Source organism: Onychomys torridus, chromosome 22 (assembly GCF_903995425.1).
Source record: "Onychomys torridus chromosome 22, mOncTor1.1, whole genome shotgun sequence".
Classification (NCBI taxonomy): Eukaryota; Metazoa; Chordata; class Mammalia; order Rodentia; family Cricetidae; genus Onychomys; species Onychomys torridus.
In genome coordinates, this window is record NC_050464.1 from 23,621,539 (window position 1) to 23,640,082 (window position 18,544).

Consider the following 18,544-nt stretch of genomic DNA (forward strand, 5'->3'; position numbering starts at 1 on the left):
CAAAAGGACTGGGCCATTTCCCGGTGTGTTTCTGCTCCATGTTTGTGCACTAGGATGTGAGCTCTCAGCTGCTGCTCCTGCATCATGCCTGCCTGACTCCTACCATGACCACTGCCATGATAGTGATGGATTTCTATCCTTCTGTAACTGTAAGTCCCAAATAAATTCTTACTTCCATAAGATGCCTTGGTCATGATGTTTTATCACAGCAATAGACAATTAGTGTCCTAGTTAGCTTATGTTGTCAACTTGACACAATTTGCAGTCAATTTGGAAGTGTGAACTTCAATTAAGGAATGGCTTTTTTTTTTTTTTGAGATTATTTATTTATTATGTATATAGTGTTCTGCCTGCTTGTATCCCTGTTTGCCAGACAAGGGCACCAGATTTCATTACAGATGGTTGTGAGCCACCATATGGTTGCTGGGAATTGAACTCAGGACCTCTGGAAGAGCAGTTGGTACTCCTAACCATTGAGCCATCTCTCCAGCCTGGGACATTTTCTTAATTAGTGATTAATGGGGGAGGGCCCAGCCCACTCTGGGTAACAGTCCTGGATTCTTATAAGAAACCAGGCTTAGCAAGCCAGTAAGCAGCACTTCTCCATAGCTTCTGCATCATTTCCTCCCTCCAGGTTCCTGTCCTGTTTGAGTTCCTGTCCTGACTTCTTTCCATGATGAACAGTGATATGGAAGCCTAAGCAAAATATACTCCCAAGTTGCTTTGATCATGTTTATTACAGCAATAATAACTCTAAGACACACATGATAGTCAAACTAGTAAGATCCAAAGATTAACTGAAAATTAAGAAGCAAAATTAATACATACATAGGAAAGTATGATCTCAGTTACAGAAATATGTAATCAAAAATAGAAATTAAAAAATGAAGCCGGGTGTGGTGGCATATGCCTTAAATCCCAGCACTCTGGGGAGGTTGAGGCAGGCTCTGAGTTCGAGACCAGCCTAGTCTACAGAGTGAGTTTTACATCTAGTGATACACAGAGAAATCCTGTTTTGAAAAATAAACAAGCAAACAACAAAAAACTTACATTTTTAAATTCAGAAAAAAAAGAATGTCAATATAAGATTCTGTATTCAAAAAAAAAAAAAAGATTCTGTATTCATCAGAGTATTCTTTCCAGAACAAAGTGGAAATTGACATGCCAGTTGCTTACCACAAGGCCAGAAATGAAAATTACAATTTGCAAATATTTAATAGGGACTTGAAGTAACTATAAGGGAATGCAAAATATACAGAAGTTGGTCAAAACACATTGTACGAAATTCTCAGAGAAGTGCCCAAAATATTTAAAAATAAAATAAATCTTTAAAATACAAATCTGTGCAGCAAAAACCTGTCCTTTTGTCCTTCCTCAGCCTGGAAGTGGTAACTTGCACTGTCTATCAGGGATGCAGGGAGCCCGGAAGCATTCTCCATTCAGGGCCACTAGGCTGAGAACTGCCCCTGAGATGGGCTTCAGCCTTGGCGGGCTTTGTGTGGGGCGCTGCCAAGGTGGGATCTATTTCTAATTTGCACTTCCGGTCTCGCTGTCGCCGGCCAGCCTGTGGCCTCATCACTTGGACGTCACACGAGGACTCCCAGACACCTCAGAACGTGTCTCCAGACCAGGAACCCAGAGACCCCGGAACGGGACACTGCGGAACCCGAAGACCCGGGAACCCGGACTCCCCCGGAACGGGACACCGCGGAAACAATTCGTTCCGGAATCCGGACACGGTGAGTCGGGGCCCGGCCTCCTAGTAGCGAGGGCTGCGCAGTAGCTGCAGCGGTTCGGGGTCAGCGACGAGTCGCTGGTCGGTTCCTTCTGGGGCGGCTCTGTCGGCTCACAGAGGGGGCACAGGCTTGGCAGCCCGATGGCGGGATCTTGGGGGACAACCCGACTCCCTGTGTGCGGGTCCTGACTGACAGGAGCTCTGGGCTGGGGTCCCCGAGCCCCGTTCTGAGCATCCTAATGTATGGGCAGCATCCATTCAGGACAGTCAGTTCCTAAGACTTTCCCACGCCAGCTTCCTGTCTTCACATTAAACTGTCCCCGTGCAGATTTCAAACAGACTCCGTGCTTTTTATTTATTTTTTCTCCCCCCCGGCCCCCCTCCCCGCATGCACATCAGGTGGCAAATTTGAAAGGACTTGTTTTGTGTTCGTGAACGTTGCGCCGGAGCTGAAAGCACAGGATAGTTATTAGAGTCCTGGTAAAACTTTTCATGTCACACTTCCCTCATCCCACGGACACTTTATCATGGTATCTTTCAGAGGTGGTGTGTCTTCGTTTCATCCTCCAAATGTACTTAAAAACAACAACAACAACAACAACAACAACAACAACAACACTGCATTTCAATGCTTCCTGGCATCAAGTGCTGATACTTGGTGCTCCCAGCTGCCCCGTCTCAGGATAGGAGTTCTATAATAAAGGGGGAGTCCCTGGATTCTGTTCGAGGGTGGATCTGTGAGCACGCAGCCTTTAAGAGGAACAGCTGGATGCCAAGGCCTGTGGTGGGAGCCTTTGGTATATTTTATATTAAGACACTGCATTTTGTTTACACATATTGGCTACTGTACTATAACTGTGTCCTCATCCTGGTATACTTAGTCTGTGTATTTTGGGTCATACAGTAAAACAATTTTAATTTTTTTTGAAAAGCTTTCACATTTAAAAAAAAAGATTCTGATAGTCAATTTGTCATCTCCAATAGTTTACATTTACACCCCACCCCCTGTGTTTATGTTCTTCTTTCCTGCCTTTTTCTTTCTAGTGACAGACTTCTCTTCTTGTAGTTCAGGCTGGCCTTGAAGTTTCCTTGTTTTTGCTGATGTCACTTGAGGGCTGGGTTATCTTTTTGGTGACAGCCCTTCTAAAGGCTGTGCCCAGCCCTGTGTTAAATTGCTGTTTTAAATAAATTAGAATCCATGCTTTTATGTAGCTCCTGGAAGCATATTCTAGAAACGGTTTCTAGGACTGTACAGGGACCCGTTTATTTGTTTTTTTTAAAACCCCCTTTTCTACTTTATGACTACTCCATGGATGTGCTTACACATATATTTACAGTTACTCCTTGCCTGAGGTCTAGGGAGATTTTTTTTACCTCCTTTGTTCCCAAAGCTTGGAAGTTCATATATAATCCCTTAAACGAGGCATGGAAAATTTGGGACACTCAGTGGTTGTGTGTGTGTGTGTGTGTGTGTGTGTGTGTGTGTGTGTGTGTGTGTGTGTTTTCCATGTCTGACATCAGGGCAGTAGGCACCCATTGTAGACATATCACCCATGTTGTGAGTTTCAGAATTCTCTTCTTTGCAAAAATATATACTGCCTTCTCTGGGCCCATTTGTAGACTAGGTCTCTATTATGTTTTGTGACTACTTCAGAAAAACTGTAATGTTGAACATCCTCACATCTAGGATGAGGCTAGTACCCATTTAAGTGCCTACTTGAGTATAATTCCATGAAGGTTAAGAATGCCCTATTCCAACGAAAACCCAAAAGACCCGAAACTTCCTCTTTTTGTAGTATTTATCTTCCTTGACTTACTGATCCCCTGGTAAATTATACTGCCACATGTTCTTTGAAATAATTGGTCACATTTGCATGTAGTTGTACATGCCTGTATTTCTGGCAGTTGGGGTGCTGCATGAGGGATTGAGTTTACGGCCAGCTTGGGCTGCACAGGGAAAACCAGGCCACCTCAGTTACTTTGCAAGACCATGTTTCAACAAATACATCAGCCAATTTCTGTGTGCAGTGTGAAGTTGAGATTTGATTACTCTGAGTTCTATTTTGGGTACCCTTTGCATGGCAGGTCTTTTATCCTAAGCATGAAGAGAAACATATTTTTTACTCTTTACCAATGTTTTCTTTTTTTTCATGAAATTTAACCTCTCATGCTATAGATATTCAGGAATTGTCAGCTGTCATGATTTGAAAATGGTCCATATGTGTGATGTTTAGCCTTGGCTGAATTTAACTGGATCTAGAATCAATTAAGATTGATAGTTGTGAGGGATTTTCTTAGTTAGGTTGTCTGAGGTGGGAAGACTCTTCATGTGGGTGTTACCTTCCATTGGCAGATCAATTAAAAGGAAGCCCTAGAGGAAAGCTTTGCCTTTGCTCTTACAGTCTTGCTGGTAAATTCATCTATCCTGTTGCTGCTTTTGTTGCTGTTACTGCTGCTGCTGCTACATTCTTTTGCTGATACTATTTTGGACTTCCGACATGGACTAAAGTTCAGTGGATCTCCAGGGACCCTCTAGGCTTTCAGCATGAGGTTAGGACTACAGAGGTATCCAGCCTTGCAAACTGGTCAGTCATTCCCGTGTGAAGAAAACCATTGTCACACTAACCCAGATTGTATTGCATGTGCTGGCTAGTTTTATGTCAACTTGACACAAGATAGAGTTGTTGGAGTGGGGGGAACTTCATTTGAGAAGCTGCCTCCAGTAGATCTGGCTGTAGCCAAGCCTGCAGAACATTTTCTTAATTAGTGATTGATATGGAAGAGCCCAGGCTATTGTGAGTGGGGCCACCCCTGGGCTGGTGGGTCCTGGGTGCTAAAAGAAAGCAGGCTGAGTGAGCTACTAGAAGCAAGCCGGTAGGCAGCACCCCTCTGTGGCCTTTGCATCAGCTCCTGCCTCCAGGATCCTGCCCTGTTTGAGTTCATGTCCTGACTTCCTTTGATGATGAACAGTGATGTGGAAGTGTAAGCCAAATAAACCCTTTCCTTCCCAACTTGCTTTTGGTCATGGTGTTTCATCATAGCAATAGTAACCTTAACTAATACATTGTATAAGCCAATCTAATAAATTCCCTATAAAATAGGTTCTTCCTAGGGGAAGACTGTTCCCTCCAGTTCTCAGCAATCTGTACTGGCCTGTAGGTCTTTGTCTTGGGTTGGGGCCCGTGAGATTTTGCCTTTCCACATTAGTATGTCTGTTGGTGTGGTCCTTGTTCAGGTTGTGTTTAGGAACTGTGTTGTTGAAGCTTCCTGGGCATAGCTTCCCTGACATTTCTAGGAGACACAATCTGACACCAGACATCCAGCCCCTCTGGTACTTACCCCTCCACCCCGTGGATGTTCACTGAGCTTCAGGTGTAGGGGTTGTGTTGTAGGTGTATCAGTTGTAGCTGATACGGTTAGTTGTTTTCTGCATTTTGATCGGTTGGGTGCTTTTCTCTAATGGTCTCCATCTGTTGCAAAGAGAATTTTCTTTGATGAGCGGTGAGAACTACATTTATCTGTGAGTATAGGAATGCGTATTTAGAATGGGGTTAGAAACTATTCTGGCCTTGTAAAGTGACAGTCGTAGGTTCTCCTCCAAGACCCGTGATCTCACTAGCTCTGGGGAGTTGGCTAGGTTTCCAGTACCAGGCATGATTTCCTTCTTGGTTAGCAAACATTAAATCCAGTGAAGAGAGTTGTTAGTTACTTCCAATTCTTGCATGTGTTATGCTATCCTGGTTGTTGGTATCGTCCATAGGCATCATAGCACTATTGGTTGATTCTCTCCTTTGGAAACTTGTGTGGCTTCTTCTGGTACCATAAAAGCTAGTCCCCAGGGTGGGATCTTTTGGGTCTGATCCTCTGGGTGCTGTATCTGAAGTATCGAAATTTATTGGGGTTCAGCCCCTCAATAGCCTTCACCCAGAGTTCCAGAAGTGAGGCTACCAGTAGTGGATTAATGTGAGGGATGCTCTAATAAATCTACGTACACGAAATTCTTTAGTCCATTCACTTTATTCTTCTGAGTCAGTTCCCTCTCTTCACAGCCTCTTTTCTGCTCTCATAAATTGCTCCTTTCTTGCCTGATCCTCTTTGTCTCTTTCTGCTGTTCCCTCTGAGTGCTATCTCAATTCCTTTATATAATGTTGCCCCATCTGGCTCTTCCTCGTCTTCCATCCCATTCCTCTAGTCTTCTCTTCTAGCCCTCCAATCTAATTCTCCTGTAATCCAGTTCACTTCCAATCTAGTTCTTCCCCATCTCAGTCCACTCGCCTGCAGTTCTTACCCATCTAGTTCTTCCATTCTCTTTTTTCTTCTCCAACCCGTCTCTGAAAATAAAACTGCCTTTTATCCCTTTGGCCCTTATCTCTCCAAGCTATCTCTGCATGCCGCTGTTTCTGGTGGCGTGTGTGTGAGTGTGAGTGTGTGAGTGTGAGTGTGTGAGTGTGTGTGTGTGTGTGTGTGTGTTTGTGCGCGTGCTCGGTTGCTAGGCAACTTAGGCAACTTAGGCAACTTCTATCGCAGTAGAAGCACCTGTCAGTAGGAACCCTTTAGTTCGGAGTTCATTGTTAAGGGTGGATCTAAAGCTAGAGATGAGACTTTGGAAAGGAGAAAGTTAAAGTTAATTAGCACATCCGCCAGGCCTTCTCAAACAGGTAGTCTGGATGTTTAAGTCTGTTCTTAGCGAGTCTGTGAGGTATCTCAGATGAGATACTTTCGTCCTTCTGGGGATGGTCCCGGCCGGATGCTGCTAATGACAATAATTACAGAAAGGCCAGAAATTAGGGATTTTTGTCTGTGCCTGTTGTTAGCCCAATTGGAGAAAGTTATACAAATACTTTAATTGCATAGGGGAAATTGTGCCCAAGGAATGATGGAAAAGCTACAATAGCACACGAGAAATTTAGCAAGAAACAGCTAATAATCAAAAGCTAGTATCACCAAGACTCCTTGAGCCTTGGCCTCATCCTCTGGAAGAGTGCTTAACTCCTCCAGGTACAGCCTTGTCAGAATCAGCTGAATTCCTGCTTCATCTATCTTTTGTGGCCCACAGCACTGAAGTACACAGTGTCTTCAGCAGCAGGGAACCAAGGGCACCAGTAGTAGCCTATCGTGTTTGGAAGTGTCCTGTACCCCCCTGTGAATAGATATTCCCTTTTCAATATTCACCCTACTGGTTCTGTTCTTCTAGGGAACCATAACTAATACAATGTGTTAAGGTCCTTAAGTGGACAGTTCGTGGTCCTTCTAATGTTCTGGCTTATTTTCCTAAAAAACACTGTCTCATGAGCAGTTGAGAATCAGGGAACCCGCTAAACTAATGTGATTTGCATTGGTCAGCAAATTGATAGTTGAAGTAGTAATGGTAGAGACTCACCTAATCTTTTGGTACCCACCATCTGCAGATAGTCTACAGAATCCTCCAGTATACTTTTAGATTTCTCACAATACTTGCTATATAGAAATACTACATAACTACTAGTTTTTCTGCACTGGTATAGAATAATAACAAGAAAAGTGTGTGCTTAGCTAGATGTTTTCCCACAGTACTTCCTGTCATCTTGTACTGGGTGACTCTGCAGAGGTGAAACACAAAAAGCCATCTATAATTTGATGGTGAGGACTCTAGTGTGGTTATGATTGCCCATTGCTTCTTAAACTATCATCTTGTAAAGTGAGGACTTCTAAAAATTGTTTTCCGTAGTAGTGGGGGTTGAACCTTGGGCATATGAGGCAGGTGCTCTTTCACTGAGCTACATCCCTGGCCCCAAAGTTACTCTGTGAAGTGGAAACAATATCGAAGTGCAGACTTAACTCATGTTTTATTCATTTTCGATGTGTCGAGGTAGAGTTTTATTATCCTGTCCTGCCTATTTATGCTTTGTAGCATAGGCTGGCCCCGAAGTCACAGTCCTCTTTCTTGACCCTCCTGAGCCCTGGCATCACAGGCACGTGCCATAGGCTATGCTTCTCATCTTTTGATAGAATTTGAGCATCTTTTCACTTTTCATATCCTTAAAAAACACGGAATTTCTGATTCTTATCTGTGTTTTAAGTTTTGAAATGGATGCACTCGGAAGTCTTCATTTCCTTCTTTGATTTTTATTTTTTATTTTTGTGTGCATGCACTGTGTATGCATACTCACGTGTGTGAGTGCACGGTTGTGTTCATGTGTGGGTGTGCATGCACATATGAGCACATGTATGTAGAGGCCAAATGCTGGCTTCAGGTCTTCCTCAGTGGTTTTCCGTCTTACACATTAACACAGAGGCTCTTTCTTGAACCCAGCATGTAGGTGTAAGTTTCTCCAGTCCCACCCAGCCCCCCCTCCCCACCATCCAGACAAATCTCTCTAACCCGTGGTCCTGTAGACGCTTATAAAATAATCACTCAGAGGCTTACAAAGAGACCAAGCTACACAACTGTCACAAATATGCAGAGGGCCTAAGTCGGTCCCTTGCAGCTTCCCTAACTGTTGGTCCAGAGTCCATGTGCTCCCATGAGCTCAGATCATTGTCTCTGTGGGTTCCCCTATCATGACCTTGACCTCCATGTCACATACAATCCCTCCTCCCTCTCTTCAACTGGACTCCCAGATCTCGGTCTAGTGCTTGGCTGTGGGTCTCTGCATCTGCTTCCATCAGTTACTGGGTAAAGGCTCTCTGATGACAATTAGGGTAGTCACCAATCTGACTGCAGGAGAAGGCCAGTTCAGGCACCCTCTCCACTATTGCTGGGCATCCTGTGGATTCCTGGGATTTCTCCCTAACCCTGATATAGCCTCAAGGGGGATGTCTTAGTCAGGGTTTCTTTTTTTTTCTTTTTCTTTTTTCTTTGTTTTTTTTGAGACAGGATTTCTCCATGTAGTTTTGGTCCTTGTCCTGGATCTCGAACTCACAGAGATCCGCCTGGTTCTGCCTCCCGAGTGCTAGGATTAAAGGCGACCCTTAGGTCCACCTGGAGATTCCATGCATGCTCTGCAGCAAGTGTTTACCCACTGAGCCATCTCCTTTCCTTAAGTTCTCTGTTTTGACTTGTATGAATTCTTAGCACGCAGTTTCTGTTCTTACAACCATTGCTAGCTCTGAACTGTAAATACTACAGCTGTCACGGAGTTCTCTAGTTTCTGTGATGTGACCTAGGAATTTACATTTAAGTGCATTCTGTTTATGCGGTTACTCAACACTATGGTAGAAAAGGAAATTGCTCTATAACAAGGACTTATGGTGACATCTGTGTACTAAAAATGGGCTTTCATTGCTTCACTTTTTGCGTTTTCCCAGGGTAAAGGTTTTCTCATCAGGTATAATGAGTCAGCTATGTTATGCTTGGGTCACCAGTAGCCTCAACTTCAGGTGAGCGTAAACACTGAAGGTGTGCCCCAAATCGGTGTGCAGCTGCCAATATGTCATTGTGGGTGGCAGGAAGAAGAGATGGCTTTTAATGCTATTAAGATATGATCCAGGGCTGGAGAGATGGCTCAGTGGTTAAGAGCACCGACTGCTCTTCCAAAGGTCCTGAGTTCAAGTCCCCGCAACCACATGGTGGCTCACAACCATCTGTAATGAGATCTGGTGCCCTCTTCTGGCCTGCAGGGTTATGTGCAGGCAGAATACTGTATGTATAATAAATAAATCTTAAAAAAAAAAAAAAAAAAAGGATGCGATCCAAATGATTTCTACTGGCATCTCTTGGGCCTTCTCCAAGTTTCTCTGGGGTGGTTGTGAGGTATGGGAACTTCTCTCAAGAAAAAATACTGAAAATGAATGAGCAGCATTTGCTGGATACTCAGATTTGTTCACTCCTGTCTCAATCCATGGCTTCTGATGGAGACAGCCCCAGGGTGTGTGTACTCATCCCTTTTTACTACAGCCTGGAACTCAACGTCACTCCTCTGCCGAATCCACTAAAGTTACCCAGTGTCCATCTGGTGATCTTACTTTTCAGCATTGTGTTGACTATTCTGTGTATTTGCTTTTCTATATAAATTTTAGAGTCTTTTGTCCTAAAGTTTAAAGTTTTTAAATTACCTTTCATTTGTATCTGTTTGTGTGTGTGTGCACATGTGTGTGCGCGTTGGTGTGTACACTGGGGTTGTGTGTGTGTGTACTTCAGCATGCTTATGGAGGTCGGAGGACCACTTGTGGGAGCTGGTTCTCTCTTTCTTCCTTGCGGGTCCAGAGGATGGAACTCCAATTGTTAAGCATGGCCAAAAGTGCCTTTACCCTCTGTAGGGAGCACTAACCACTGAGCTTTTTCTCTGGCTCTAACAGTATCACTCGTTAATCAGAACATGGTGCTCTGGTTAGGTGGTTGTGGTTTTGGTTTTGTCCATGTGTCACAAACTAGGGTCGTCAGAGAAGAGGGAACCTCAGTTAAGAAAATGCCACCATCAGATTGGCCCATAGGGGAGCATGTGGGCCATTTTCTTGATTGATGATTGATGTGGAAGGACCCAGTTTGCTGGGGAAGGAGTTGTCCCTGTACATTTTCATGTCACGTGTGTTGTACATGTTCTCTCTTAAGGCCTCACCCCTTTCAGTGGCCCCTGTCTAGCTTTCTGACCTCCACAAGCACCCCAAGCGAAGTGTACAGATCTAAAAATTCAAAGCTAGGATAGTATACTAGAGAGCACATGTGGCATTTATCTTTCTGGACCTCAGTATAATTGGTCCCCATTCCATCTATCTCCGTGCAAATTTCATTTTTCCTTACAGCTGAATGAAATACCACTGTGTATATGCATGCCATTTTCATTGTCCACTCTTCAGTTGATGGACATCTAGGCTGATTCCGTTTCCTAGCTGTTAGGATAGAGAGCCATGGCCATAGATGAGCAAGTAAGTATCTCCGTAATAGAATATGGCGCCCTCTGTGTTTATACTGGGACATGTGGTGGTCTGTTTGTAGCTGTTTGAGAAACCTCCACACTGACTTCCATAGTGGCTGTAGCAGTTTACACTCCCCCCGACAGTGACTAGGTCCTTTCTCCATGTGCTCATTATCATCTGTTTTCTTGATGATACCCATTCTGTGGTGAGACAGAGTCTCAAAGTATTAAATTTGCATCTCCTTCATGGCTAAGGACATGGAACCATTTTAAAAGTATTTATTGGCCATTTGGAGTTCCTCTTTGGAGAAGTCTGTTCAGTTCCTTAGCCCATCTTGCGATGGGGTCGTTTGTCATCTCTCTGTTCAGTCCTTTGTGCTATCAACTTGTGTTTCAGGAGCGGTTGACATTCGAGGATGTGTCCATTGATTTCTCCCCAGAGGAGTGGGACTACCCAGACCCTGCTTGCTGGAATTTGTATAGGGATGTGATGCTGGAGAATTACAGGAATTTTGTCTCCCTAGGTGAAGATCTCTCCCCTACAGAATTCTTTTTTTGTTTGTTTGTTTGGGTTTTTTTGTTTGGGTTTTTTTGTTTTGTTTTTTTCGAGGCAGGGTTTCTCTGTGTAGCTTTGCACCTGTCCTGGAACTCTCTTTGTAGACCAGGCTGGCCTCGAATTCACAGAGATCCGCCTGCCTCTGCCTCCCAAGTGCTGGGATTAAAGGCATGTGCCACCACCGCCCGGCCCTACAGAATTCTTAACTCCTCGGCATCTGATTTCCCTTCTCTGTAGGCTTGTCTCAGGGGCTTCTGGTTTATTGAAGGCAGTTGACATTCCTACGCATAAGAGAAATACTTAGGGGCTTGATGGTCTAGAGAAAATCATTTTAATTGTGTTTATGTTGGAATCTCCTTTCTCGAGGAAGTGTTTTGTCTTCACTCTAGATCAATGGTTCTCAACCTGTGGGTCTTGACACACACACACACACACACACACACACACACACACACACACACCGCAACAGGGGTCGCAGATCAGACACCCTGCATAGCAGACATTTGCATTCCAATTCATAACAGCAGCAAAATTACAGGTAGGAAGTAGCAACAAAATAGTTTTATGGTGGGGGAGGGGTCACCACCACATGAGGAACTGTATTAAAGGGTCGCAGCATTAGGAAGGTTGAGAACCAGTGCCATAGATCAGTGGTAACATCGGAAACTTGCTGGCATGAAGCATGGTGGCTGTATATTAGGGTCCATTTGCTTTGAGTTGGTCATGTGTACAAGTGAAGCTTAGCATCTCCAAGTTGAAAATCCCTCACACATATTCTTTTTTTCTTTTTTCTTTTTTCTTTTTTCTTTCTTTCTTTTTTCTGTGTAGCCCTGGCTATCCTGGAACTCACTCTGTAGACCAGGCTGGCCTTGAACTCAGAGATTTGCCTGCCTTTGCCTCCCAAGTGCTAGGATCAAAGGTGTACACCTCCACCACCTGGCAGACATACTCTAATGTATATATATGACAGGGGATAATCAGAGAAGTAATTTCCTCAAAACTCCTTTTATATCTTTTCTCTCAGCAAGAAATGTTATTATAAGACTCTTAATCGAACATGGTTTTCTATTTTGTAATTAAACAGGTCTTGCTGTATGGAAACCTTACCTGGTCTCATTGCTGGAGCAGAGAAAGGCGCCTTGGAATGTGAAGAGACAAGAGTCAGGAACCATGTACCCAGGTAGGCGGGAATGACACAGAAAGAAGCCATGTTTTCAGATGTGGATTGGGAAGCCCTGTTTCAATGGAGATGATTTTTCAGGAGCCTCTGGAGCTGGACTTACAGATTGTTGTGAGCTACCTGCCTGCCACGTGGGTGCTGAGAACTGAACCCGGGTCCTCTGGAAGAGCTATGCATGCTTGAAACTGTTGAGCCATCTCTCCAGCCCCAGATGCATAACCTTTAAGTGTACAAATAACAAATTAAAACAATGGTAATGTGAATCCTATCAGCTGTTCCTATTTCTGTGGACTGGGACCATCAGATAATACCCCATTGAACTATGTAGAGTCCATTAGAGTCATTCAAATAGATTTTTGTTTTATGTTCTCTGTAGGGTTTCATTTTTATCTTTTCTGTTAGAAACACTTGCTCTTATTTCTGCTTAGGACTCCTTGGGCTTGGGCTGGAGGGAAGTCTGGTTGAGAGTGAGTCCTACTTTTACAGAGGACCCAAATTTGGTTCCCAATCTTCACGTTGGGTGGCTCATAACTTCCCATAATCCAGGGCACTACACTCAATTTGCACATACCTCTACACAAACACATGCATACATTAAAGAAAAAAAAGAAAAAATCTTGCCGGGTGGTGGTGGCACACGTCTTTAATCCCAGCACTGAGGAGGCAGAGGCAGGTGGATCTCTGTGAGTTTGAGGCCAGCCTCGTCTCCAAATCGAGTTCCAGGACAGGCGCAAAGCTACACAGAGAAACCCTGTCTCGAAAAAACAAAAAAACAAAAAAAATTTTTTTTTTCTGAGGATCGAACCCAGGGCCCTGTGCTTGCTAGGCAAGCACTCTACCACTGAGCTAAATCCCCAACCCCCCCCCCCCCAAAATCTTTTAAAAAAAGATTCTATTGTCTCCTCTTCTCTGGTTGACTGTCTGAAGTAACAGCATCTTGTGGATACTGTAATGATTATTCACGGGTAGGTGAAGTCCGCCCATCCTGACATACTGTCCAAAGTATACCTGTTATCTCCCGCACTGTGGAGCAGGATATGCTGAAATGACCTATCAGGGAACCTTCAGACACTTGAAAAATGTATTCACTTCTTCTCTTCTTTTTCTCTCCAAGAGAGCAGAATGATGTGGGAAGTTGTTTTGTTTTGGGGTGTCAGGAGAGTGCTGTTTTCAGAAAAGAGCTGTGATTGACGAGGAAGGTAACAGGCTGTGCAGTGCATACCTGTGGGGAGATGGAGAGTTTTTTCTGTTTGCTGTTCTGCTGTCTGGAGGACATGTCTGTGTGGCTTGGAATTGAGGTTAGATTCAGAAATAATTCACCTTAGTGCAGTTGCTGAGGTGATCTGTTATTTTGATTTCTTGCAGGGTGTTTCTTCCCATTACACCCTAGACTCTTCACAAGAGCAGGAAAAAAACCCCAGTTATTACAAAATATGATAGGGAGAAGATGCAGAAATTATGACCTTGACAATTTGCATTAAAGTAAGATAGGAATGTAGCAAGCCTTCAAATATCAACCAACCCTACCAGACACCAAATTTTTCACACTAGAGCAAAACCCTCCAGATGTCAAAAATGTGGCAAAGGCTTCAATAATAGTTCAACTCTTAATTGACACCAGAGAGTTCACAAAGGCGAGGAGCTCTACAAATATCAGTGAATGTGAAGGCTGGAAAGCCTTTTACAGTCAGTATGTGGCAACTACGCTCAACAGAAAACCCATTGCTGACTGAGATCAATGACCTACAGCATCTTAGGAAAAAAAAATCACTGTTAAGAAACTGTATGATTAAATGTCCATATCATGGTTGGAAACAACTTTCCTTTTAAATGAAATTTAGGGGATTCTTAAATTACATCTGTCCCATGCTTTAATTAAGAACCTGAACAGTTGAAATGTAGCTGGCCTGAGCTTTGAACCAAATATTCCTTTAGAAAAGAGACTTAAGAACGAAGAACACATTTTTAAAGTGTGATTGTCTTTTCGAAGGACTCATTATTTTGTCCCTGGCAAATTTGTTTTCTCTGCACCAAAATACACAGCTTTCATGGATGTAGTAATTTGTTGTTGGTGGTAGATTGTTGTTGTTGCTTGTTTATTTTGAGACAAGGTTTCACTGTGTAGCACAGGCTATCCTGGCACTTGGTATGGAGCCCATGCTCACTTTGAACTTACCATGATCTTTCTCCTACATGCTGAGTTTACAGGTGTGAGCTCCTGCACTCAGTTAATCACCCATCAATTCTTTTCCACGTCCAAATCCAGGTACAGGTACTTAGAGACTCCAATATATGTGTATTGAAAATAGGAAGATCATTAACGAGGCTGGGAAATAACATATTGGAGAGAAAATGTTGTTGGTGTAAGGAAATTCATAGCTTCAGCCATGGTTAAAATTGTATGTCTTCTTTTCTCCCCAGAAAATCTCTGTGACTGTAATGACTCTGCAAAGGCCTTTGATCAACACACCAAACACATCCATCAGTGTGTGCATACTGAAGAGAAGCCATACAAACAGGAAGACTGTGACAAAGCGTTGACTGATGATTCAGCTTCTGATGGGTGTCACAGGGTACATAAAGGAGATTTGCCCTACAGATGTAAAGATTGTGGGAAAGCCTTTAAATACCGCTCAATCCTCCACCAGCACCACATAATCCATACTGCTGCAAGACCCTATAAATGTCAAGAGTGTGGGAAAGCCTTCAAGAGAAGTAGAAACCTCACACAACACCAGATGACTCATAAGAGAGAGAAACCCTACAAGTGTAAAGAATGTGGCAAAGCCTTTACTACACATTCTGTACTTACCCAACACCAAATAGTTCACACTGGAGAGGAACCCTACAAATGTAAAGACTGTGGGAAAGCCTTTAAATATAATTCCACCCTGACTCAGCATGAGGTCATTCATACTGAAGCAAAACCCTACAAATGTCAGGAGTGTGGTAAAGCCTTCAAGAGAAGTCACTCCTTGAGTCAACACCAGATAATTCATAAAGGAGAGAAACCATACCAGTGTAAAGAGTGTGGCAAGGCCTTTAGTAAACAGTCATCTCTTACTCAACACCAAGTAATTCACACCGGAGAGAAACCCTATCAATGTAAAGAGTGTGGGAAAGCCTTCACACATCAGTCAACCCTGACTCGACACCAAGTTGTTCACACTGGGGCAAAGCCCTACCAGTGTGAAGAGTGTGGCAAAGCCTTCAACAACAGCTCAACCCTCACTCGACACCAGATCATTCACACGGGGGAGAAACCCTACAAATGTCATGAGTGTGGCCGAGCCTTTTACTGTTCCTCATTCTTGATCCAGCATATGAAAATCCATTTTGAAGAGATGCCCTATAGATGCAAAGAGTGTGGTAAACCCTTTAGACTCTCCTCACAGCTGATTCGACACCAGAGAATCCACACTGGAGAGGAACCTTACATATGTAAAGAGTGTGGCAAAACCTTCAAATACCACTCAAACCTGACTCGACACCAAATACTCCATACGGGAGCAAAGCCTTACCAGTGTGAAGAGTGTGGCAAAGCCTTCAACAGTAGCTCAACCCTCACTCGACACCAGATCATTCACACAGGAGAGAGACCCTACAAATGCCATGAGTGTGGCCGAGCCTTTTACTGTTCCTCGTATTTGATCCAGCATATGAAAATCCATTTTGAAGAGATGCCCTATAGATGTAAAGAGTGTGGTAAACCCTTTAAGTGTTCTTCGCAGCTGATTCGACACCAGAGAATTCATAGTGGAGAGAAACCCTATATATGTAAGGAATGTGGTAAAGCCTTCAACTGTACTTCATACCTTACTAAGCATCAGAGAATCCATACTGGAGAGAAACCCTATGTATGTAAAGAGTGTGGCAAAGCCTTTAATTGTTCTTCCTATCTTTCTAAACATCAGAGAATTCATTTTGGAGACAGACTCTATAAATGTAAAGAATGTGGCAAAGCCTATTACTTTTCTTCACAGCTTAACCGACATCAGAGAATTCATACCGGAGAGAAACCCTACATATGTAAAGAATGCGGCAAAGCCTTCAACTGTTCTTCATATCTTAATAAGCATCAGAGAATCCATATTGTAGAAAAACCCTATGTGTGTAAAGAGTGTGGCAAAGCATTTAACTGTCCTTCATACCTTAAAAAACACCAGAGAATTCATACTGGAGATAAGTTTTACAAATGTAAAGAGTGTGGCAAAGCCTATTACTTTTCCTCACAGCTTAATCAGCACCAGAGAATTCATACCAGAGAGAAACCCTATCGGTGTAAAGAGTGCAGCAAAGCCTTCATTACTTCTTCCAGCCTGAGGCGGCACCAGGAAACTCATTTGCTGGTGAAACCCAGCAGTGTGTAGAATTTGGCAAAGCCTCAATAGCAACATATTTGTCACTAGGTATTTCACAAAGGAGAAAAACCCTAGACATGCAGTCCAAGACTTTAACAACTGCTGAAATGTTACACCAGAAGGCTCGTACATGAGGAAGACACGACAAGTGTGAGGAGTGTGGGGAGACCTTTAACAGGTGTGTAGCAGTTATTCCACACTAAACGATCCACAGTGGAGAGCAGCTTACAGATGTGCTAATGTGGCCTGGCCCTTGACCACAGCTCTTCCTTATTGGACAGTAACAAATTCATGTTGGAAAGAGCACTGTCCTATGTGTCACCCTCAGAAGAGTCTAATACTATACTGTAAATCCCCTCATAAAATAACCAATTTAACAAAGCTTTCACTAATACCTCAAATCTAAAAAGACAGCCCATACCTCAATAAATCTTGAACTAGCACAGAAGAGAAATCTTATGAATATCTAGATTGTGGTGAAATTTTGAACTTCTGCTTATCATTATTGAAGTGGAAAGAAATATATCACATGTGTCAGAGTTATTTGAACTCATCTTCGAAAAGATGGAATTTGTTATACATTCAAATATACTAAATAACTTCACTGATAAAATCTGTGCAAGGCTCGGCCTCATGCCATCTTAGCAGAAGAGTAAGACTGCTTTCTGAGAAGTTTTAAACTCTTTTCTCCAGAGAGCAAATAATGGATTTTGAAAAACTGTATATTCTGTATAAACTTTATTTTAGTACACACATGGAGTAGTAGATGGTTCTTGTTGTCTCTGATGTGTATTGCTTCACATGTTATTTTGTTACAGAGAGTAGATCACCATACTGATCTACTCTTATGTACAGTAATATCTTATTGACCTTACTGTTACGAACATAACAGCTCTTAGTAATATTTTGTTGAGGAATAGTGAATGACTGCTAATTCTTTTTTATTTTATTTTATTAAAATTTCTATTCATTTTATATACCAACCACAGATCCCCCTCTTCTCCCTCCTCCTGCCCTCCCCCAGCCTTGTCTCCCAACCCACCTCCCCTCCCACCTCCTCCAAGGCAAGGTCTCCCATGGGGAGTCAGCAGAGCCTGGTGCATTCAGTTGAGGCGGGTTCAGGCCCCTCCTTCCTGCACCAAGGCTGCGAAAGGTGTATGACTGATAATTCTTATTCTCAGTGTCTTTATTCTTCAAATAGATGTATAGATTTGAAGATTTTTTTTGTATATGATATTTTAATCCATCCTTTTTGCACTTACCTAGAAATTATGAGGGATGTGAAAGTATAATAAATTGTTCTAGCTTTCTGAATATTAAGTTATTTATAATTTTTTTATCATATGTTTTTTATCCACACATCACCCCTTAGTTATACAAAGAACATAGAAATGTTGGTATTCATTTGTGTTGAGTACAACATACAAATCACAATCTAATGATAAACTTTAGGAGTAAGACTACAGAAATACCATATGTTCATGGATAATAATTAAGAATAAAAGGAAATTATAGAAACCAAAAATAATTTTAAGGGAGTTGATCATTTATGGCAAGGTAGAAACCTTGTGTTTTGGGGAGTGGGTGGGTGAGAATAAAGTCCATTTTATCTAAATGGAACTTATTTAAACACTTCATGGTTCTTTGTTTAGAATAGTTACTTCCTGGTTCTACTTCTCTTAGTCATAAAAGACACATAAATTGAAGTTTATGACTTTGTTTCTGTGACCATTTGTTGGTTGTGACTGTTCTCTGAGCCAACAACCAGAACTTCAGGAGTTCAGCTGTGCCTGCTTGCAAAGGATCATCGCAGCTGGGTTTGTTGACTGATTCCCTCACAGGAGAAGGGTGCTCATGGGACCCTCATCTGACTTTACA

At 42.8% G+C, this 18,544-nt stretch overlaps 1 protein-coding gene across 1 annotated transcript; it reads left to right on the forward strand.

Moving 5' to 3' along the window:
* Positions 1–1,459: 1,459 nt before the first annotated feature.
* Positions 1,460–17,644, forward strand: LOC118572399 (zinc finger protein 11). The gene is made up of 3 exons (XM_036171998.1): positions 1,460–1,739; positions 12,210–12,305; positions 14,727–17,644. Exons 2-3 carry the CDS (start codon positions 12,296–12,298, stop codon positions 16,673–16,675), a joined length of 1,959 nt encoding a protein of 652 aa, XP_036027891.1. The 5' UTR covers positions 1,460–1,739; positions 12,210–12,295; the 3' UTR covers positions 16,676–17,644.
* Positions 17,645–18,544: the final 900 nt, after the last annotated feature.